The following is a 24,676-nucleotide window of genomic DNA, read 5'->3' on the forward strand; positions in this document are numbered from 1 at the left end:
AATCTTCTTTGGCCTCCTTATCTCGAGAGACAATGGATACGCGCCTGGAGGTGGTCAGTGGTGTGTGGAGCAGCGCCTGGAGTGGCTATAAAGGCCAATTCTAGGGTGACCGGCTCTTCCACAGGTGCTGCAGAAAAATTTGTTTGTCGGGGCTGTTACACAGTTGGCTCTCCCCTTGCACCTCTGTCTTTTTTCCTGCCAACTGCTAAGTCTCTTCGACTCGCCACACTTTAGCCCCGCCTTTATGGCTGCCCGCCAGTCTGGCGATCGCTGGCAACTGACTCCCACGACTTGTGATCAATGTCACAGGACTTCATGTTGCGTTTGCAGACGTCTTTAAAGTGGAGACATGGACGGCCGGTGGGTCTGATACCAGTGGCGAGCTCGCTGTACAATGTGTCTTTGGGGATCCTGCCATCTTCCATGCGGCTCACATGGCCAAGCTCAATATATTAATATATCAATATATCCAGCTCAGTATATCGCTACTAATACCAGAAGCTTCGATCTTATAGAGAAGCCTCTGGTGTGGCTTCTTGTCAAAAGCTTTTTAGCAGTCTTCCCTGTCCACTAAAGCCTGGCTCGGGTATAAAATTCAAACCTGACCCAACAACAGTCAACCCAAACCTGACCAGGGCCCGAGTTATTTAATTTTTAAATGCCCGACCTGACCCGAAAATAACAAGCATATTAATGAAACAGAAGAAAATCGTAGATTAAAACGAAAACAATTCGAAACAAAACCAAACAGTCTAGCCCGACCTGACCTGAGCCCGAATGCTGGACGCAGAATACAAACCCGATCCAAACCCGATACATGTAGTTGGGTTCGGGTCGGGTACCCAGGTTTTGCCGTCCACCACCTTGGTAACTTTTTCAAAAATATAATTAAATTTGTAAGACGTGACTTTTTTTAACATTTTGAAGCAATGTTGGGCCACAATTTGCCCCTTTCTATCCAAGAAATCATATATTGCTTCCCTAAAGATTCCCTCAAGTATCTTTCCTATTGCTGATGCCACGCTCATGGCCTGTAGTTACTCAGGTCCATCTTGTCTCCTTTTTTAAAGATGGGAACTATATTAGTCTCCTAAAATTAATTTATTACTTATCCAATCTTGGAAGGTGAGAGAAACACAGAGCAATGTAAATCATCAAAATAGCTGTGGCCATAGTTTTCTGTAAGCTAAATGTAAGTTGAAACATGCCATGCTAAGTGAGGAAAAGAGATCTAATGCTTGGTAAAGAACTATCCTCCATCATAAGACATTGTATAGTCAGGCAAGCACTGGGGATCCAAGGGAAGTCCTAAACTGAAGTACCTTTCATTGGTGCTCAGTTCCAGATATCCTCGGGCTGGAGAAGTCCAGAACAAGGAGGCATAACCCTAGAATCAGAGCTAGGTTGCTCAGGGGTGATGTCAGAAAGCACTTCCTTCACACAAGGTAATCCATCTCAAAACTGGGAGAGATTATTGGGGACTATGGAACCAAGTCGGGTAGATGGAATTAAGATACAAATCAGCCGTGATCTAATTGAATGGTAGAACAAGCCTCGAAGGGCTCAATGTTCAGATTTTGTTTCTAAAACTAATGCAGCTGATATTGTAGCGATGAGGATTGATAGCAGTTGTAATATGAGTTACAATTATATAGCAAAAAGAAAGGCCATTCGGCCCATAGTGTCTGTGCCGGCTTTTAGAAAGAGATATCCAATTAATCTCACTCCCCCATTCTTATCCATAACCCTGCAAATTTCTCCTTTCCAAGTATATGTATCTAATTCTCTTTTTGAAAGTTAATATTGAATCTGCTTCCACCAACCTTTCTAGTAATGCATTTCAGATCGTAACAACTCGTTGCGTAAAAACTTACTTGAATTGCTAACATCAGTTCTATCCTTTTGATCAATCCAAATCCGGAACAAAATATGAATTGCAGCCCCTTCTAAAATCCTTTTTTTTAAAAATCGGGTGGGAAGAACAACCATGTTGGCCCAATTTCATCTTATCTACTAAGCTCAGCAACATCAAATTCCGTGTGAACACCAAACACTTGTTGACCATCTGGAAAGTGTCTTTGGGGAATATCTTTTTTAATGCATAATTTTGGAGTATGAGAGGACTTATTCATTTGTTTCTTCATATCACAAATTACAAGGGAAAATCACCATAAAGGATACAGAAGTAGAAAGCTGTAACACTCCTGTATTCATATAATTACCTTGCACTGCTCCTTTTGAGTAAAGACTGCATCATATTTGGAATATTAACCAAATAACTTTTAAAGTACTTTGCATCCGTATTCACCAAGGAGAAGGACTTGGTGGGTGATGAGCCTAGGGAAGGGAGTGCAGATAATCTCAGTCATCTCATTATCAAAAAGGAGGAGGTGTTGGGTGTCTTGCAAAGCATTAAGGTAGCTAAGTCCCAAGGCCCTGATGGGATCTACCCTAGAATACTGAGGGAGGCAAGGGAAGAAATTGCTGGGGCCTTGACAGAAATCTTTGCATCCTCATTGGCAACAGGGCGGCATAGTGGTTATCACTGCAGCCTCACAGCTCCAGCGACCAGGGTTCAATTCTGGGTACTGCCTGTGTGGTGTTTGCAAGTTCTCCCTGTGTCTGCGTGGGTTTCCTCCGGGTGCTCCGGTTTCCTCCCACATGCCAAAGACTTGCAGGTTGATAGGTAAATTGGCCATTATAAATTGCCCCTAGTATAGGTAGGTGGTAGGGAAATCTAGGGACAGGTGGGGATGTGGTAGGAATATGGAATTAGTGTAGGATTAGTATAAATGGCCTTTATAGCCACTCCAGGCGCTGCTTCACAAACCACTGACCACCTCCAGGCGCGTATCCATTGTCTCTCGAGATAATATGGGAGAGCACTAGTCATCGGGGACTCGATGGTGAGGAGTACCGACAGGCGGTTCTGTGGGCGCAAGCGAGACGCACGGATGGTTTGTTGCCTACCTGGTGCCAGGGTCCGTGATGTTTGTGATCGCGTCTTCAGGATCCTTAAAGGGGAGGGGGAGCAGCCAGAGGTCGTGGTGCACATTGGCACCAACGACGTAGGAAGGAAGGGTGGCACAGATGTTAGAAGTGAGTTTAGGGAGTTAGGCTGGAAGCTGAAAGCTCGGACGGACAGAGTTGTTATCTCTGGTTTGTTGCCGGCGCCACGTGATAGTGAGGCTAGGAATAGGGAGAGAGCACAGCTGAACACGTGGCTGCAGGAATGGTGTAGAAGAGAGGGCTTCCAGTTCTTGGATAATTGGACTGCATTCTGGGGAAGATGGGACCTGTTCAAACAGGACGGGCTGCATCTGAACCAGAGGGGCACCAATATCCTGGGAGGGAGGTTTGCTAGTACTGTTCGGGAGGGTTTAAACTAGTTTGGGAGGGGGATGGGAACCGGACTTGTAGTCCAGGGACCAGTGGGTCCACTCAGAAAGACAAAGAGTGTAGTGAGGTATTGGGGAAGGTAGCACTGTCGCAGAGGACAGATGGGCACGGAGAAGGGTTAAAGTGCGTATACTTCAACGCAAGAAGCATCAGGAATAAGGTGAGTGAATTGAAGGCGTGGATGGGCACTTGGGACTACGATGTTGTGGCCATCACTGAAACGTGGATAGGTGAGGGGGAGGAATGGTTCTTGGAGGTACCTGGTTATAGATGTTTTCATAAGATTAGGAATGGTGGTAAAAGAGGTGGGGGGGTGGCATTGTTAGTTAGAAATAGTGTAACAACTGCTGAAAGAATTTTCGAGGAGGATCTGCCGACTGAGGCACTGTGGGTTGAGGTCAGGAACAGGAAAGGAGCAGTCACCTTGATGGGAGTTTTCTATCGGCCCCCCAATAGCAGCAGGGAGGTGGAAGAGCAGATTGGGAAACAGATTTTGGAAAGGAGCAGAAGTCACAGGGTAGTAATTATGGGGGATTTCAACTTCCCAAATATTGATTGGCAACTCTTTAGATCGAATAGTTTGGATGGGGTAGTGTTTGTGCAGTATGTCCAGGAAGCTTTTCTGACTCAGTATGTAGACTGCCCGACCAGAGGGGAGGCAATATTGGATTTGGTACTAGGTAATGAACCAGGGCAAGTGATAGAGCTGTTGGTGGGCGAGCACTTTGGAGATAGTGATCACAATTCTGTAGCATTCACTGTGGTAATGGAGAGGGATAGGTATGTGCAACAGGGCAAGGTTTACAATTGGGGGAAGGGTAGATATGATGCTGTCAGGCAGGAACTGAGGAGCATAAGTTGGGAGCATATGCTGGCAGGGAAGGGCACGGTCGAAATGTGGAACTTTTTCAAGGAGCAGATAGTAGGGGCCATTGATAAGCATGTCCCTGTCAGACAGGGAAGGGATGGTCATGTGAGGGAACCGTGGTTGACAAGAGAGGTTGAGAGTCTTGTTAGGAAGAAGAAGGATGCGTATATAAGGTTGAGGAAAAAGGGCACAGGCATAGCTCTGGAGGGATACAAGATGGCCAGGAAGGATCTGAAGAAAGGGATTAGGAGAGCTAAGAGAGGGCATGAAAAATGCTTGGCGGGTAGGATAAAAGAAAACCCCAAGGCCTTTTACGCGTATGTCAGAAATATGAGGATGACTAGGGGGACCGTAGGTCCGGTCAAGGACAATAGCGGGAGACTGTGTGTTGAGCCGGAAGAGATAAGTGAGGTTTTGAATGAGTACTTCTCTTCGGTATTTACGAATGAGAAGGGGTGTATTACTGAAGAGGACGGTGTGAAACAGACTGGTAAGCTCGAGGAAGTGCTCGTTAGGAGGGAAGATGTGTTGGGGTTTTTGAATAACTTGAAGATAGACAAGTCTCCCGGGCCTGACGGGGTATATCCAAGGATGTTATGGGAAGCAAGGGATGAAATTGCAGAGCCGCTGGCAATGATCTTTTCATCTTCTCTGTTGACGGGGGTGGTACCAGGTGATTGGAGGGTGGCAAATGTTGTGCCCCTGTTCAAGAAAGGGAATAGGAACAACCCTGGGAATTACAGGCCAGTTAGTCTTACTTCGGTGGTAGGCAAGTTGATGGAAAAGGTGCTGAGGGATAGGATTTCTGAGCATCTGGAAAGACACTGCTTGATTCGGGACAGTCAGCACGGTTTTGTGAGGGGTAGGTCTTGCCTCACAAGCCTGATTGAATTCTTTGAGCAGGTGACCAAGCAAGTGGATGAGGGTAAACCAGTGGATGTGGTGTACATGGATTTTAGTAAGGCATTTGATAAGGTCCCCCATGGTAGACTTATGGAGAAAGTCAGGAGGCATGGGATAGTGGGGAATGTGGCCAGTTGGATTAAGAATTGGCTAACTGATAGAAGGCAGAGAGTGGTCTTAGATGGTAAATACTCAGCCTGGAGCCCAGTTACCAGTGGCGTGCCACAGGGATCAGTTCTGGGTCCTCTCCTGTTTGTGATTTTTATTAACGACTTGGATGAGGAAGTCGAAGGGTGGGTCAGTAAATTTGCAGATGATACAAAGGTTGGTGGAGTTGTGGATACCGAGGAGGGCTATTGTCGTCTGCAAAGGGACTTGGATAGGTTGCAGTGCTGGGCTGAAAAGTGGCAGATGGAGTTTAACCCTGAAAAGTGTGAGGTCGTCCATTTTGGAAGGACAAACACGAATGCAAAATACTGGGTTAACGGTAGGGTTCTTGGGCATGTGGAGGAGCAGAGAGACCTTGGGGTCTATGTGCATAGATCGTTGAAAGTTGCAACTCAAGTGGATAGGGCTGTGAAGAAGGCATATGGGGTGTTAGCGTTCATTAGCAGAGGGATTGAATTTAAGAGCCGTGAGGTGATGATGCAGCTGTACAGGACCTTGGTAAGGCCTCATTTGGAGTACTGTGTGCAGTTCTGGTCGCCTCATTTTAGGAAGGATGTGGAAGCCTTGGAGAGGGTGCAGAGGAGATTTACCAGGATGTTGCCTGGAATGGAGAATAAGTCTTACGAGGAAAGGCTGAACATTCTAGGCCTCTTCTCATTAGAACGGAGAAGGATGAGGGGTGACATGATAGAGGTTTATAAGATGATCAGGGGAATAGATAGGGTAGACAGTCAGAAACTTTTTCCCCGGGTGGAGCAAAGCGTTACAAGGGGTCATAAATTTAAAGTGAAGGGTGGGAGATATAAGGGGGATGTCAGGGGAAGGTTCTTTACCCAGAGAGTGGTCGGGGCATGGAATGCCTTGCCTGGGGAAGTTGTTGAGTCAGAAACTTTAGGGACTTTCAAACGGCTTTTAGATAGGTATATGGATAAAGGAGAATGATGGGGTATAGATTAAATTGTCCTTGACAGAGGACAAAGGATCGGCACAACATCGTGGGCCGAAGGGCCTGTTCTGTGCTGTATTTTTCTATGTTCTATGTTCTATAAGGAGGCCCAAAAGAAAGAAAAAGAAAGTATAAATGGGTGGTTGATGGTCGGCACAGACTCAGTGGGCCGAAGGGCCTGTTTCAGTGCTGTATCTCTAAATAAATAAAAAATTACAGGTGAGGTCCCAGAGGACTGGAGAATAGCCAATGTTGTTCCTTTGTTTAAGAAGGGTGGTAAGGATAATCCAGGAAATTATAGGCCAGTGAGCCTTACGTCAGTGGTAGGGAAACTATTAGAGAGGATTCTTCGGGACAGGATTTACTCCCATTTGGAAACAAACGAAATTATTAGCGAGAGACAGCGTGGTTTTGTGAAAGGGAGGTCGTGTTTTACTAATTTGATTGAGTTTTTTGAGGAAGTGACGAAGATGATTGATGAGGGAAGGGCGGTGGATGTTGTCTAAATGGACTTTAGTAATGCCTTTGACAAGGTCCCGCATGGCAGACTGGTGCAAAAGGTGAAGTCACACGGGATCAGAGGTGAGCTGGCAAGATGGATACAGAACTGGCTCGGTCATAGAAGACAGAGGGGAACAGTGGATGGGTGTTTTTCTGAATGGAGGGCTGTGACTAGTGGTGTTCCACAGGGACCTTTGCTGTTTGTAGTATATATAAATGATTTGGAGGAAAATGTAGCTGGTCTGAGTGGTAAGTTTGCAGACGACACAAAGGTTGGTGGAGTTGCGGATAACGATGAGGATTGTCAGAGGATACAGCAGGATATAGATCGGTTGGAGACTTGGGCGGAGAAATGGCAGATGGAGTTTAATCCGGACAAATGTGAGGTAATGCATTTTGGAAGGTCTAATGCAGGTGGGAGGTATACAGTAAATGGCAGAACCCTGAGGAGTATTGACAGGCAGAGAGATCTGGGCATACAGGTCCACAGGTCACTGAAAGTGGCAACGCAGGTGGATAATGTAGTCAAGAAGGCATACGGCATGCTTGCCTTCATCGGTCGGGGCATAGAGTATAAAAATTGGCAAGTCATGTTGCAGCTGTACAGAACCTTAGTTAGGCCACACTTAGAATATTGCGTGCAATTCTGGTCGCCACACTACCAGAAGGACGTGGAGGCTTTGGAGAGGGTACAGAGGAGGTTTATCAGGATGTTGCCTGGTCTGGAGGGCATTAGCTATGAGGGGAGGTTGGAAAAACTAGGATTGTTTTCACTGGAACGACGGAGGTGGAGGGGCGACATGATAGAGGTTTACAAAGTGATGAGCGGCATGGACAGAGTGGATAGTCAGAAGCTTTTTCCCAGGGTGGAAGAGTCAGTTACTAGGGGACATAGGTTTAAGGTGCGAGGGGCAAAGTTTAGAGGGGATGTGCGAGGCAAGTTTTTTTACACAGCGGGTGGTGAGTGCCTGGAACTTGCTGCCAGGGGAGGTGGTGGAAGCAGATACGATAGCGATGTTTAAGAGACATCTTAACAAATATATGAATAGGAAGGGAATAGAGGGATATGGGCCCCGGAAGTGCAGAAGGTGTTAGTTTAGGCAGGCATCAAGATCGGCGCAGGCTTGGAGGGCCGAATGGCTTGTTCCTGTGCTGTACTGTTCTTTGTTCTTATCAGGAATGGTAATATTACATAGTTCAGCTGATTTTGAACCACAGCACAACGTAAGGTATCTGTCCACTCCTGCTGAGGTCACTTATGGGGCTACTGTGTCTGTTTCTACCAACTCTATCTTCAGAGCAGCTGAGTGAAGTAATTTGTGTGCTACCCTCCTCCTGAGTATTGTCTTCAACTGACAATGATGAGTACTTTGGCATGTCCCTGCTTGTAATGTGCTGAAAAGAAGATCTAAGGGAGGTGGCTGTGTGGGTACAGAAGTACTTTCTGTTCCAAGTGAAAAGTACTGTTTTTCCTCTCCCCTGCCAGCTCACTCCATCAAAAGAACATACAAAGCTTTGTATATAATGTGTAATAAATCTCCTTGATTTTACTCATGGAAGCTGAGATCTTACATCTTAATTTCTTTCCTTAGTAGTCTATCATGGGAACATCTTTGATGGAGTCCATTGGGTTTAATGCCTACTGGTGTTTTAAAATAGCTGGGGAGCTTTGGGATTGGGTAAATGCTGGTCTGAAGCTACTTGACCCTGGCAAATCCAAACCCTCTTATCAGTTTAGTATACAACAGTTTTCAGCCAATAATGGTTGGGTGACTCAATTGGCCTGTGGGCCAGCCAGAATTATTGCTTTCCATAAAGTTATTGAAACTGTTAAAAACTGCTTTGATGGCAATCAAACTGTCACCATAGAAAGCATTACTCAAGTGACAGAGGAAGGAAATGGAAGTATTTTTGAACAGAAAAACAAAATGGTTTCTCTTTTTAATTACTCCTTCCCCACTCCCACCCCCACCCCCAGATTTTCCATCTTCTTAAAAATCGGTATCTCACTTTGTAAAACATTTTATTTGTTCCGTGATTCATTTTCTCTGTGAGACCTTGATGTGTGCAAATTGGCTGCCACGTGTACCCGCATAACAGCAATGACTGCACTTCAAAAGTAATACATTGAATGTAAAGTGCTTTCCAACGTCAGTAGGGGATCATAAGTTCTTCTATTGTTTAATATTAAATACTTCAATGTGGGACTTGACTATTAAATAGCTTACTTTTTTTGGCCTTTCTCATTTTTTTCTTCCTCCACATACAAAATTCATGTGCTTCATCTCATCACAAAATGGAAAATCGTAGAGGGACTGCGTCCTTTCATTTGTCCCCATTGGGTGAGGGTTGGTTGGGAAGGATGAATGTTGTTCAGAGAGTAAGGCAGATGATGCTAAAGGTAGGTAATTTAATGACTTTCCACCTTGTCTCGAGCATATCCACATATACCATATATATCATTGGGACATTTAAATGGCTCACTGGCAACTTCTAGTGGTTGTAGTTCAATATTGCAGTATAAAGGTGCTTCAAGTTGTTCTGGAGCAGGACACACCCACAGTTTTGAATTCCTGAAAACCTTTCATAATTCTCTTAAATGATTCTAATTGGTTGCTTTTTATACTTTTTTAAAGGAAAAAGACCACACCATTGCTGACTTAGAGATCCACACCCGCAACCTGAAAACTCAGGTGAACCAACTGCAAGAAGCCTTATTGCAGCAAGAGGAGGAACTAGCAAATCGGGCAAAAGAAATAGAAGAGTTAAATGAAAAATGTCGTAGTCAAGGACTTGAATTGCTTCGACTGTCAAATTTGGAAGCAGATAGGCCAGAAGTCAGCCCCTCAAATTGCAAAGAAACTTCGCACACTCTTAGTCAAGATGGGCATCAGCCATTTGTCTACAAACACACTATTACTGAGAGCTTGTTGAGTTCTCCAGAGGTGATGAGAAAGTATGAGGAAAGTCTGGAATGGATGAATGGACTGCACTCATCCAGGATTTCTGAAATCAGTGGTGTGCACAGTGCAGACACTGAGACAATGCATCGCAGATCACCTGGACTTGGGAAAGACACAGATGGAGAGGACCAGAGTGTTAACTCTACAAAAGACAGACAGCGGGAGCATTCTCCATCCTCGCCTGATTATGCACATTCAATCTCAGAATCCTCTGATGCAGAAAAGGTGGGAGAGAAAAAAAGTCAGTTTAAAAACATTGTTCTGATTCAGTGGATTTTCATTTGAAATGTAGTGATCGAGTCAGTCACAGCATTATATAACTCTTCCTGGTGCACTCTCTTAGGATGCTGGCCAGCATTTTAGATTTCCTCTACAAACCTTAGTTTAAGTTGCCTGTCTGCTGTTGGTATGACCAGTCTTAATTTCAAATTCTGTTTTTAATTTGTTCCTTTTTATAACGACATTTGTAGGCATTTTGTTTGCAGCACATCCTGTTCAGTTTGGAAAAGTAATGTAAATTAGAAAAGAATATTTGATTCAGATTTATAGTTACCTTCATGCACACTCATTGCTCTGCTTCCATAGAAGTGCTTGTCACAGTGAGCGGCTGCAGAACATTCTGAAGGGGGAGGGTGAACAGCCAGTTGTCGTTGTGCACATAGGCACCAATGATATAGGTAAAAAACTGGATGAGGTCCTACAAGCAGAATTTAGGGAATTAGGAGCCAAGTTAAAAAGTAGGACATCAGAGGTAGTAATCTCAGGATTGCAACCAGTGCCACGTGATAGTCAGAGTAGAAATGAAAGAATAGTCAGGATGAATGCGTGGCTTGAGAGATGGTGCAGGAGGGAGGGGTTCAGATTTTTGGGACATTGGGACTGGTTCTGGGGGAGGTGGGACTATTACAAATTGGACGGTCTACACCTGGGCCGGACTGGAACCAATGTCCTTGGGGGTGCTTTTGCTAACGCTGTTGGGGAGGGTTTAAACTAATGTGGCAGGGGGATGGGAACCAAATGTGGTCAATGGAGAGTAAGGAGGTAGCAACTAAAGCCTGTAAGGAACTAGATAATGAAGTCAGCGTGACTAAGGGAAAGAGTAGGCAGGGAGCAGATGATGAAAGCAAAGGGACTGGTGGTCTGAGGTGTATTTGTTTTAATGCAAGAAGTGTAGTAGGTAAGGCAGATGAACTTGGGGCTTGGATTAGTACCTGGGAGTATGATGTTATTGCTATTACTGAGACTTGGTTAAGGGAAGGGCATGATTGGCAACTAAATATCCCAGGATACCGATGCTTCAGGCGGGATAGAGAGGGAGGTAAAAGGGGTGGAGGAGTTGCATTACTGGTCAAAGAGGATATCACAGCTATGCTGAAGGAAGGCACTATGGAGGACTCGAGCTGTGAGGCAATATGGGCAGAACTCAGAAATAGGAAGGGTGCGGTAACAATGTTGGGGCTGTACTAAAGGCCTCCCAACAGCGAGCGTGAGATAGAGGTACAAATATGTAAACAGATTATGGAAAGATGTAGGAGCAACAGGGTGGTGGTGATAGATTTTAATTTTCCCAACATTGACTGGGATTCACTTAGTGTTAGAGGTCTAGATGGAGCAGAATTTGTAAGGAGCATCCAGGAGGGTTTTCTAGAGCAGTATGTAAATAGTCCAACTCGGGAAGTGGCCATACTGGACCTGGTGTTGGGGAATGAGCCGGGCCAGGTGGTTGACGTTTCAGTAGGGGACTACTTTGGGAATAGTGATCACAATTCCGTAAGTTTTAGAATACTCATGGACAAAGACGAGAGTGGTCCTAAAGGAAGAGTGCTAAATTGGGGGAAGGCCAACTATACCAAAATTCGGCAGGAGCTGGGGAATGTAGATTGGGAGCAGCTGTTTGAAGGTAAATCCACATTTGATATGTGGGAGGCTTTTAAAGAGAGGTTGATTAGCGTGCAGGAGAGACATGTTCCTGTGAAAATGAGGGGTAGAAATGGCAAGATTAGGGAACCATGGATGACAGGTGAAATTGTGAGACTAGCTAAGAGGAAAAAGGAAGCATACATAAGGTCTAGGCGGCTGAAGAAAGACGAAGCTTTGAAAGAATATCGGGATTGTAGGCGCAATCTGAAACGAGGAATTAAGAGGGCTAAAAGGGGTCATGAAATATCTTTAGCAAACAGGGTTAAGGAAAATCCCAAAGCCTTTTATTCATATATAAGGAGCAAGAGGGTGACTAGAGAAAGGATTGGCCCACTCAAGGACAAAGGAGGAAAGTTATGCGTGGAGTCAGAGAAAATGGGTGAGATTCTAAACGAGTACTTTGCATCGGTATTCACCGAGGAGAGGGACATGACGGATGTTGAGGTTAGGGACAGATGTTTGATTACTCTAGGTCAAGTCGGCATAAGGAGGGAGGAAGTGTTGGGTATTCTAAAAGGCATTAAGGTGGACAAGTCCCCAGGTCCGGATGGGATCTATCCCAGGTTACTGTGGGAAGCGAGAGAGGAAATAGTTGGGGCCTTAACAGATATCTTTGCAACATGCTTAAACACGGGTGAGGTCCCGGAGGACTGGAGAATTGCTAATGTTGTCCCCTTGTTTAAGAAGGGTAGCAGGGATAATCCAGGTAATTATAGACTGGTGAGCCTGACGTCAGTGGTAGGGAAGCTGCTGGAGAAGATACTGAGGGATAGGATCTATTCCCATCTGGAAGAAAATGGGCTTATCAGTGATGGGCAACATGGTTTTGTGCAGGGAAGGTCATGTCTTACCAACTTAATAGAATTCTTTGAGGAAGTGACAAAGTTGATTGATGAGGGAAGGGCTATAGATGTCGTATACATGGACTTCAGTAAGGCGTTTGATAAGGTTCCCCATGGTAGGCTGATGGAGAAAGTGAAGGCGCATGGGGTCCAAGTTGTACTAGCAAGATGGATAAAGAACTGGCTGGGCAACAGGAGACAGAGTAGCAGTGGAAGGGTGTTTCTCAAAATGGAGACGTGTGACCAGTGGTGTTCCACAGGGATCCGTGCTGGGACCACTGTTGTTTGTGATATACATAAATGATTTGGAGGAAAGTATAGGTGGTCTGATTAGCAAGTTTGCAGACGACACTAAAATTGGTGGAGTAGCAGATAGTGAAGGGGACTGTCAGAGAATACAGCAGAATATAGATAGACTGGAGAGTTGGGCAGAGAAATCGCAGATGGAGTTCAATCAGGCAAATGCGAGGTGATGCATTTTGGAAGATCCAATTCAAGAGTGAACTACACAGTAAATGGAAAAGTCCTGGGGAAAATTGATGTACAGAGAGATTTGGGTGTTCAGGTCCATTGTTCCCTGAAGGTGGCAACGCAGGTCAATAGAGTGGTCAAGAAGGCATACGGCATGTTTTCCTTCATCGGACGGGGTATTGAGTACAAGAGTTGGCAGGTCATGGTACAGTTTTATAGGACTTTGGTTCGGCCACATTTGGAATACTGCGTGCAGTTCTGGTCGCCACATTACCAAAAGGATGTGGATGCTTTGGAGAGGGTGCAGAGGAGATTCACCAGGATGTTGCCTGGTATGGAGGGCGCTAGCCATGAAGAGAGGTTGAGTAGATTAGGATTATTTTCATTAGAAAGACGGAGGTTGAGGGGGGACCTGATTGAGGTGTACAAAATCATGAGAGGTATAGACAGGGTGGATAGCAAGAAGCTTTTTCCCAGAGTGGGGGATTCAATTACAAGGGGACACGAGTTCAAAGTGAGAGGGGAGAAGTTTAGGGGGGATATGCGTGGAAAGTTCTTCACGCAGAGGGTGGTGGGTGCCTGGAACGCATTGCCAGCGGAGGTGGTAGACGCGGGCACGATAGCGTCTTTTAAGATGTATCTAGACAGATACATGAATGGGCAGGAAGTAAAGCGATACAGACCCTTAGAAAATAGGCAACCGGTTTAGATAGAGGATTTGGATCGGCGTAGGCTTGGAGGGCCAAAGGGCCTGTTCCTGTGCTGTAATTTTCTTTGTTCTTTGTTCTTGATACTACTCCTTTAAACTGAACAGATATTAAAACATACCAGGACAGAGCTGGGAAATGGGATAAGACTAAATCGCTGCAGTGGGGGTTCTAACACCAGTCCGGGTATGAGGGCTGAAATTTCGATGATTCTAAAGTGTAATGTATTACCTGTGAGTCAAGTTTATGTTGTGATGGTGGTTTTTCTCCTTCTGTTCAGTCCCTCAGCTATTGTGGCAGAAATCACTTTTAATGCTTTTAAAATTAGGATTAATAAACTGTCACATTTTTGAAGATGAAAGAGAGACATTCTTCATGGTTTGTGTTTTATCTCCATAGGTGCAAAATGATGCAAAAGTAGAACTTACACTGACAGCCTTGCAGGAAGATAGGGCATCAACAGTATCAATCCCTGACTGGATAAGCGATGGCTATGGCAGCAGTAAGTATACCATAAAGAACACAAAATAGAACATTTTCCCCATTCCCACCAACAATTCGTACTCTATATTGGAAGCAGTTGTTATTCCTCATCTGCTCTTATTAAAGTAAGAGCATGTTCATACTCCATGCACAAGGCTGACATCCAAATGGAAAGGAAGCATGAAAAGCGAACTGGTCTTTGATAGCTACATTATCTCCCCTACCTCCATTGCCTAAGTAGGTTTCATTCAGGAAGTGTGACATCCCCACTTTTGAGTCCAGGGTCACCATCTAGTTTCAGAGTTTGAGGCAGCTATTCAGCTTAATGTAAATGTTAAAAAGAAATTCATCAGTGGCCATAGAATGCATTCAAAGATATATACTAACAGGAGGGACTTAAGTGATTTCTGTACTTCAACACTTTTTGGAAACAATACTCAAGTTGAAACCCTCAAGCTGTTTTTCCTGTTCTTAGTGTGCTGGACCAAAGAATGTTAAGGACTGCAGTAGGCTACTTGGGATGCAGATGACCTTACCCAGGAATTTATCTGATGACCATTTTTCAGTGTGATTTATTCTTAGGATGCAGATTAAATGTGAATAGATTGCTCATCCTTTAATGTGTTTGTAGAGAGAGAATTGTGCCCATGGTTGGATAAGTTCCAATATCGTAGGGTTGGCTATCTGTGACGAAGCATGTTTTTTCATGACTTGTCTGTCTCTTCTATTCTTCAAGATGTTTTTAGAACATTGAGCGAATGCTTTCTGTTCTGTGAAGAATAAGAAACTCAAATTTTCGCTTGGTAATACAGAACTTGAGTATTGCTGAAAAAAGAGACATGCTATTGAAGCTTCTCGTCTTGCATTCATGAGGACAGATGCAAGAGTGCCAAATTTCAAAGGGAGCAACCAGTTATACTGCATGGGAAAAGGGTGCTGATTTGTTAGCAAGTCAAATCTGGTTAAGGTGTTGCCATGGAGAATGCAACAGGGAACTACTGTCCCCAAACTTTTGTTAAATTCAAAAAAGGCTCAACGCCTGGACATGTTCCTTTTGCCTGCAGAGGACAGGTCCTTGTGTATGAATATATGTAGCTTCCAGCAGGCGTAAGTGAGCCACATTGCAAACCTGACTGATAATCTTAAATCGTTAGTGTAATTCTTAGTACACTCAGGATTGTTCAGTAAGTGCTGTCCAATCACAGAGTCACATCTAACGTTAGACATTGTGCTCTGAGTTTTGCAAGGACAGACTGGTTGAGTACAGTCAGTACTCTGCCTATGGCGAACTGCCGAAGGGACGTGCTGTTTGATAGGCTACACCAGTTATTGGGCCACACATCTTGTGTACATGGCATTGCACCAGCACTGGAATTCATATACCACATTACTCATTTGTCTAGTAGGCAGAAGTTCTTTTTGGCTTGACAGCAGCATCCTGTTGGTGGAAAATACCACTTGTGTTACTATTGCATAGTAGCAGTGTGAAACAGCTAGCTTTACCTGTTACTCACATTTTTGAGATACCTTACCCTTCAGGGTAATTTGAGGTAGACTGGGCACTTTTCAGGTCCGAACATGACGGCGTTAGGCCCATTGCTGAGTATGCACGATACACAACGAGCAATGATCTGATTGGGGTAGCCACGATCCCACAGGAAATTTGGCATTCTTATGTAGGGCCTGATGAGTGCAAGACAAAATGTTTCAAAAGCATGTCTTTTTTTTCCAGCAAAACTCAAATTTCTAATGCCAAAAAATATGCTTGGAATTTCAGTCAAAAAATCTGGCTCATTGTTTTTGTACCTATCTACAATTGTCAGAATTCTGCAGATGTCATGATGGCTGTAATCTAGGCCTTTAGCTTTGGATTAATTGTCTTGTTTTTTTTTTAACTTTAAATGGTATGCAGTCAACAACTTAATTCTTTGCTGGTAAATACCCTTCCGCAATCTCAGTAAGAATTGGATGGGCTGGGAAATAATAAAATTGTAGACTCGATATGAATAATGGGGGGACAAAAGCATATCTTAAATTTCCTTCCACAGATGCAAGTTTGGATCTAGGAGCGAAACTACATCAGGAGCTTGAAACAACAGAACGACTGGACAATAGTTTTGTGGAGTATCTTCGACATCGTGGAATTGCATTGGTTGATGTGGACAGTCATGCAAGGGAGCAGAATCCGTGTGAAGAGGAAGTGCCTTCTCGACAGCTACAGGTCTGTGTTTAATTTAACTTTACAACTGTAGGAATGCACATGTTGGAGTGCTAAAATATGCAGATTTGTTGTCAGGTAAAATTTATTAGAAATTAATAGATGTAGTCCACTGGAAGTACTTTTATTAGAGTTGATGTGATTTTTCCTTCTCAATCATATCAATACAGCTCTCATTGAATTTTTTTGGTTCCTTTTCATGCTGGCAGTGAACACTCCTCATCCCATGCACAGAATCTTTGCTTTCCTCTTAAGACAGTCATCTTCAGAACATCATCTCAATTTGTCTTTCACTTGGAAGTGCTGATGGTGACATTCAGTAGCCAAAATGGGAAGAGTTTCACTCCCTAGAACAATCCTCACAAAACAAAGTACTAAAAAATGTTTTAATGGTCATTAAAATCAATTCCTCGACTCTTGATTTATTTTTGGAATTTTTGTTGGGATGGTGGGGATTGAAACAATTGATTTGTTTCCAAAGTTTGGAAGAAAACCCCCTGAAATTTCCTGTCTTCTTGCCAAGAGTCAGATCCTGAGATTTGCAAATTGTGTGTTGCATAGACCTAGCTAATGTTTCACATATGGGCCTGAATTTTATTTGCGCACTGCACTGCGCTGTGCGGCGGTGTGCTCTGAGCTCGGTAGGATGCCTACATTCCGCAGCCACCACTGAGCCCCTGCGATATTACGCATCACTGCAATGCGTCGCCCTTCTCCACCACCCCCCCCCCCCCCCCCCCAATATTACGTGAGGAGAGGTGGGACATCCAGTGCAGTGAGGAACCTTTTGACAGCTGTGTAGCAGGTGCTGGGGCCCTATTTAAAGTGCCCAACACCTGCTTCCTGACAGCTGTCGAAGAAATGCCTACCTCACTGTTGAAGAGTGGGGCTGCTGTCAATCTGGCAGCAAAGCAGAAAGTGCTGGAGAAACTCAGCAGGTCAGGCAGCACCTGTGGAGAGAGACGCAGAGTTAACTTTCAGGTCTGTGAACTTAGTCACAGATCTGAAAGTTAACTCTGCTTCTCTCTCCATAGATGCTGCCTGACCTGCTGAGTTTCCCCGCACTTTCTGCTTTGCTGCCACATATTTACCCTGCTGTGTCCCAGTGTCCTGTGATGTTGTGATCCTCTTCTTCCACTCAAGTGTTACATTGCTTCTTGTAGGCGTGCAACACCTGGGTGAATAATTTTAATTTTGTTCATTCCAGGACGTGAGACTTAAATGTATCATAAAAGGCAAATACACAACAGAAATAAATTGAAGAATATTTACATACTATTGGCTTCTAATCATCTGAGTGTGAAAAGCTGCAGACTAAAATGCATTTGAAATCTGTATTCATTTCTCTGCTGTTATGTGAAAAGACATGTAACTGTAATTAAATTATCTTTGTAAGAAAGCAGAAAAATATGTTTATATTCTAGCTGCTTTGCCAGTTAGAAATATTACACCAATAACTATGATCAGCTGCTGCAGAAGCAAAGTGTTCGTGAACATGTGTCGATGTGTAATAGTTGAAAAACCATGACAACAGCACAGATTTCCTCACTAGTCCTGCATTGGTTTTCAAACATGTGCAAGACCAACCTTGCAGCCAGAAGTTAGAGCAGTTACATGGTGGAGTCGCCTTTGCATTTAAAGGACCACACCAAAGGTCGAGGATGGCAGAGAGGTACTCTCGGGTGGCCCCACAGTTCAGTGAAGCCTCCCTGGCCACTCTCCTCCAGGCTGTGCAGGCAAGGAGGGAGGTTCTTTTCACCAGCGATGGTAAGCGGAGGCTCTCCCGCCTGAACAAGGCAGCCTGGCTGGAGATGGCAGAGGAGGTGGGGTCATCCGACCTAAAGGGTCCAATGTCAGAAGGGGATGAACGATCACTCTCCCAGCCAGCCGGGGCCCTCTAGGCCTCATGCGCACAGGGTACAACCGCCAAAGTTATCCACAGCCAAAGGTCCATCATATCAGTAGCCCTCCTACAGTCAGGCTGCTAGCGCAGAAGTGGCACCACATTGGAGCATCCGCAAGCATTTCCAAAAAGCCACCGTGACACAAATAGATCTGCATGAGTGACATAACAATGCAGAAAGGCCGAAAACAAAATTGTCTTCACTAACATGTGCGTTGCTTTTATTGTGTGAATGAAGTGTGCGAGCATGTGCTGATTGTGGCTCCTCCCAATTACATCATTGGCCTTTCAGAACTGCCAATGTATGGAATAACATCATTGCCATGCCTGTATCACTCGTGTGTCTCCATGGATGCAGTAATACGGACAATGGCTCAGTATTCTGCTGACAGTAATGGTGGACGCAAAGATGTCGCAGATGCGGACTGCTGCTCAACAGGTGAGCAAGGGTGCTGTGTGGTTTGCAGAGCCCACTGTGTTCCTATGGCGTGGAGGACAAAGAACAAAAGAACAGTACAGCAAAGGAACAGGCCATTCGGCCCTCCAAGCCTGCGCCCTCCTTGATGCCTGTCTAAACTAAAACCTTCTGCACTTCCGGGGTCCGTAACCCTCTATTCTCATCCTATTCATGTCTTTGTCAAGATGTCTCTTAAACGTCGCTATCGTACCTGCTTCCACCACCTCCCCCGGCAGCAAGTTCCAGGCACTCACCACCCTCTGTGTAAAAAAAAAAACTTGCCTCGCACATCCCCTCTAAACTTTGCCCCTTGCACCTAAAACCTATGTCCCCTAGTAACTGACTCTTCCACCCTGGGAAAAAGCTTCTGACTATCCACTCTGTCCATGCCGCTCATCACTTTGTAAACCTCTATCATATTGCCCCTCCACCTCCGTCGTTCCAGTGAAAACAATCCTAGTTTATCCAACCTCTCCTCATAGCTAATACCCTCCAGCCCAGGCAACATCCTGGTAAACCTCTTCTGTACCTTCTCCAAAGCCTCCACATCCTTCTGGTAGTGTGGCAACCCGAATTGTACACAATATTCCAAGTGTGGCCTAACTAAGGTTCTGTATAGCTGCAGCATGACTTGCCAATTTTTATACTCTATGCCCCGACCGATGAAGGCAAGCATGCTGTATGCCTTCTTGACTACCTTATCCACCTGCGTTGTCACTTTCAGTGATCTGTGGACCTGTTTGCCCAGATCTCTCTGCCTGTCAATACTCCTAAGGGTTCTGCCATTTACTGTATACTTCCCACCTGTATTAGACCTGCCAAAATGCATTACCTCACATTTGTCCGGATTAAACTCCATCTGCTATTTCTCCACCCATTGATCAATGAGGCTCTGCTGTGTATCCCTAGCTCGCTGCTCGCCCTGCATGCGGTGCCTGGATGCTCTTTGTCCTTCCTGCTGTAAGTCCTCAGCGGCATCATCATCCGAGGATGAGTCCTGCTCATGTCTCTCCTCATCCTGCAAGGCATCCCCCCTATTGAATGTGCAATTGTGCAGAGCACAGCAGACAGCAACGATGCAAGCTTTCCTTTCGGGCTCGTACTGCAGGGCACCACCCGATCTATCCAGGCAGCGGAATTGCATTTTCAGCATGCTCACTGGTGGCTCTTGCAGCTCCATGGCTGGCGTTGTACCTCTCCTCTGCATCATTGGTGGGGTTTCTCGCTGGTGCCAGGATTCATGTATGCAAGGGGTGGCCCTTGTCTCCAAGACGCCACCCCTCCATCTGAGCCAGTTCAGTGAACAACAACGGCAGCTGTGACTGGCGCAGGATGAAGGCATCATGGCAGCTTCCTGGAAAGCGGGCACAGATTTGCATGAATCATTTCCGGTGATCACATATGAGTTGCACATTGATTGAATGGAAGCCCTTACGGTTTACGTATTCAGCTGGTCGCCCGGCTGGAGCCCTGATGACCACATGGGTGCAATCTATGACCCCTTGCGGCCGCAGTAGAGCCAAAACCGGTGGCCCTCTGGGCTTGGCTTTCAGGGTCCGTCGTGAAGCGGATATAATCACCTGCCCTCTGGAATAGGGCATCAGTGATCTCTCTGATGCAGCGGTGCACTGCTGACTCTGTGACCCTACAAAGGTTTCTGGTGGACCCCTGAAATGATGCAGAGGTGTAAAAATTGAGAGACGCTGTCACTTTGAGGGCCACAGGCATAGGATGTCCCCCGAAGCCCCTGGACTGCATGTCATTCAGCAGGGCATAGAGATGTGTCACTGCCTCTCTCGACATCCGCAATCGCCTCTGACACTGGCACTCTGACATCTGCATGTATGTAGATGCGTGGCGATCTGTAGTGGCGAGCTCTCCTTGGGTGCTGCTGCTCACGTCCGGGGGCCTCTGTGTGCTGAATCTGCCTGTTGGTTTTGGCTGTAGCACATATGGATCCTGTCAACAAGCACGTCAATGAATATAGGGTGAACCATCCCCATCTTCAAGTTGCCATTCAACTCTTTTCCTTCAATTGTTCAAAGGTTCCTGACAGAGCTGTTGAGTGGTACATCAGGTCATGCAGCAGCTATGTGGCATGGCATGGCATTCCCCGTCTTAGCTCCCAATAAGAGTGACGCCGCATGACCACATAAAGATTGTGCAACAAAAACAAGAAATGCTGGAATCACTCAGCAGGTCTGGCAGCATCTGTGGAAAGAGAAGCAGAGTTAACGTTTCGAGTCAGTGACCCTTCTTCGGAACTGACAAATATTAGAAAAGTCACAGATTATAAACAAGTGAGGTGGGGGTTGGGCAAGAGATAACAAAGGAGAAGGTGCAGATTGGACCAGGATCCGCAGTATTTTGCTTTTATTTTAAAGATTGTGCAAGCTGTATCGAGACATATAAGCCCACAAGACATATAAGCTTCACGTGCCTACTGTCTCTGGCACTCTTCCCACACACAAGGTGACTCGAGTGCCATTGCTCCTTCACTGACGCAGGCAGTCAATGGCACAGAGCTGCCAACCATTATGTAGGTCGAAATCGCAGTGGCTCCCTACACGTCTGCAGAGTGAGACCCCTGGATATCCCCATCTCCCTCCTCCCTTCCAGTATGCAGAATGAAACCCCTGGATATCCCCATCTCCCTCCTCCCTTACAGTATGCAGAGTGAGATCCCTGTAATCCCCCCTCCTCCCTTCCAGTATGCAGAGTGAGATCCTTGTAATCCCCCCTCCTCCCAGTATGCAGAGTGAGACCCCTGAATATCTAAACTTACCTTCACTAGCGAAAAGTTCTGCCTCTGATGGCCCGCCAGCATTTCTGTTCGGGAACGGGACGGCACATGACGGCCGCCCATTCAACGTAAAATCCGGAAGTGTGCATGGAGAGGCAGCGGGCTGCAAAATCTGCAGAGGTAAGTACAGTTTTACATATTCTAATAGGGGTGCCACCGCCGAGTGGCGGGCTGGAGGGTGGCCACACCAAGGTCCCCCCGACGCCGGTAATATGTGGCGGGCCCTTCTCGATGTCGGGGATTGAGGTGGGCCTCTCCCCAAAGAATTTTACCGGCCCCCGCACCACAACTTGCGGCGTCGAGGGGCCAGTAAAATTCAGCCCATGATGTGTATGCATTTCTATACCTGGTGTTTTAACAGGAATCATAAAATGTTGCAAGACAAAAGGGGACATTAGGCAACTTTTTAAGAGCTATCCAAATAGGCCCATTTCCCTGCCTTTTCCCCGTAACACTGCAAATTTTTCCCCTTCATCTATTTATCTAATTCTCTTTTGAAAGCTATTATTGAATCTACTTCCACCACCTTTTCAAGCAATGCGTTTCAGAACATAGCAAGTCGCTGCATAAAAAGAAAAATCTGATCTCGCCTCTGATTTTTCTGCCAATTACCTCAAATCTGAGACTTCTGATTACTCACGCTTCTGCCACTGATAAGTTTCTTTTAATTTACTGTTATCAAAACCATTCATGATTTTGAACAATTAAATTTCCCTTAACCTTCTTTGCTGTAAGCAGGACAGCCCCAGTTTCTCTAGTTTCAGCACCTAGTACCATTTTAATAAATCACCTCTGCACCCTCGCTAAGGCCTGGACATCCTCCTTAAAGCATGGTGCCCAGAGTTGGACACAATACTCCAGCTGGGGCCTAACTTTCTCAATTTGTTCTGCCACCTTCAAAAATTTCTGTCTCTGTGCACCCCCTTCAAAATTGAATTTGTTTATATTGCTTTTCCTCATTCTTCCAAAATGCATCACTTCACAGTTCTCTTCATTAAATTTCATCTTCCATGAGCCTGTCCATTTTACCAAGCTGTCTACATTCTCCTGAAATCTGTTACTATCCTCCTCACTGTTTACTACGTTTCCGAGCTTAGTGTCATTTGCAGACTTTGAAATTATGGTCTGTATACCCAAGTCCAAATCATTTCTTCTTTGGCCTCCTTGTTTCGAGAGACAATGGGTAAGCGCTTAGAGGTGGTCAGTGGTTTGCGGAGCAGCGCCTGGAGTGGCTATAAAGGCCAATTCGAGAGTGACAGATTCTTCCACAGGTGCTGCAGATAAAATTGGTTGTCGGGGCTGTATACAGTTGGCTCTCTCCTTGCACTTCTGTCTCTTTTCCTGCCAACTGCTGACTGTCTTCAATTCGTCTCTCTTTAGCTGTCTGCCAGCTCTGGCGATCGCTGGCAACTGACTCCCATGACTTCTGGTCAGTGTCACAGGACTTCATGTCGCGTTTGCAGATGTCTTTAAAACGGAGACATGGACGGCCGGTGGGTCTGATACCAGTGACGAACCCACTGTACAATGCGTCATTGGGGATCCTGCCATCTTCCAGGCGGCTCACATGGCCAAGCCATCTGAAGCGCCACTGGCTCAGTAGGGCGTAGATGCTGAGGATGTTGGCCGCCTCGAGGACTTCTGCGTTGGAGATACTGTCCTGCCACCTGATGCCAAGGATTCTCCGGAGGCAGCAAAGAAGGAATGCGTTGAGATGTCGCTCTTGGCTGACATACATTGTCCAGGCCTCACTGTCGTAGAGTAAGGTACTGACGGCACAGGCTTGAAACACTCGGACTTTTGTGTTCTGTGTCAGTGCACCATTTTCCCGCACCCTCTTGGCCAGTCTGGACATAGCAGTGGATGCCTTTCCCATGCGCTTGTTGACTTCTGCATCGAAAGACAAGTTACTGGTGATAGTTGAGCCTAGGTAGGTGAACGCTTGAAAACCTTCCAGAGCATGGTTGCCGATATTGATGGATGGAGCATTTCTGACGTCCTGTCCCATGATGTTCGTTTTCTTGAGGCTGATGGTTAGGCCATATTCATTGCAGGCAGCCGCAATCCTGTCGAGTCTCTGCAGACACTCTTCCGTGTGGGATGTTAATGCAGCATCATCAGCAAAGAGGAGTTCCCTGATGAGGACTTTCCGTACTTTGGTCTTTGCTCTAAGATGGGCAAGGTTGAACAAACTGCCATCTGATCTTGTGTGGAGGAAAATTCCTTCTTCTGAAGACTTAAATGCATGTGAGAGCAGCAGTGAGAAGAAGATCCCAAACAGAGTAGGTGCGAGAACACAGCCCTGTTTCACGCCACTCAGGTTAGGAAAGGGGTCTGATGAGGCTGAATTGTGCCTTTCATATTGGCATGGAATGAGTTGATAATACTTAGTAGCTTTGGTGGACATCCAATCTTTGCTCGTAGTCTGAAGAGACCACGTCTGCTGACAAGGTCAAAGGCTTTGGTGAGATTTATGAAGGCAACGTAGAGGGGCATCCGTTCGTGGCATTTCTCCTGTAGCTGGCGAAGGGGGAACAGCATGTCAATGGTGGATCTCTCTGCTCGAAAGCCGCACAGTGCCTCAGGGTAGACACGTTCAGCCAGCTTCTGGAGTCTGTTTAAAACAACTCAAGCGAAGGCTTTCCCCACCATGCTGAGCAGGGAGATTCCACGGTAGTTGTTGCAGTCACCGCGGTCACCCTTGTTCTTATAGAGGGTAATGATATTGGTATTGCGCATGTCCTGTGGTACTGCTCCCTCATCCCAGCACAGGCAAAGCAGTTCATGGAGTGCTGAGAGTATAGCAGGCTTGGCACTCTTGATTATTTCAGGGGTAATACTGTCCTTTCCAGGGGCTTTTCCACTGGCTGGAGCATCGAAGGCATTACTGAGTTCCGATTTTGTTGGCTATTCGTCCAGCTTATCCATGACTGGCAGAGACATTAATGTAGATCAAAAACAGCAATAGTCCTAATACTAATTCCTGTTATATCGTCCTCCAGTCTGTAAAACAACAGTTTCACTCTCCTAAAATAAAAGCAAAATACTGCGGATGCTGGAAATCTGAAACAAAAACAAGAAATGCTGGATTCACTCAGCAGGTCTGGCAGCATCTGTGGAAAGA

The 24,676-nt window shown here is 45.6% G+C and overlaps 1 protein-coding gene across 6 annotated transcripts in view; it reads left to right on the forward strand.

The window, feature by feature from the left end:
* Positions 1-24,676, forward strand: part of pcnt (pericentrin) — a 402,447-nt gene that overhangs the window by 300,254 nt on the left and 77,517 nt on the right. For all 6 annotated transcript variants that reach the window (XM_068036205.1, XM_068036207.1, XM_068036208.1 and 3 more), the window contains 3 exons: positions 9,422-9,973; positions 14,088-14,190; positions 16,220-16,392. In XM_068036205.1, the coding sequence (XP_067892306.1) occupies positions 9,422-9,973; positions 14,088-14,190; positions 16,220-16,392 (828 nt within the window). The remainder of the gene's footprint in view (positions 1-9,421; positions 9,974-14,087; positions 14,191-16,219; positions 16,393-24,676) is intronic.

This window comes from Heterodontus francisci, chromosome 7 (assembly GCF_036365525.1).
Source record: "Heterodontus francisci isolate sHetFra1 chromosome 7, sHetFra1.hap1, whole genome shotgun sequence".
In the NCBI taxonomy this organism is placed as follows: domain Eukaryota; kingdom Metazoa; phylum Chordata; class Chondrichthyes; order Heterodontiformes; family Heterodontidae; genus Heterodontus; species Heterodontus francisci.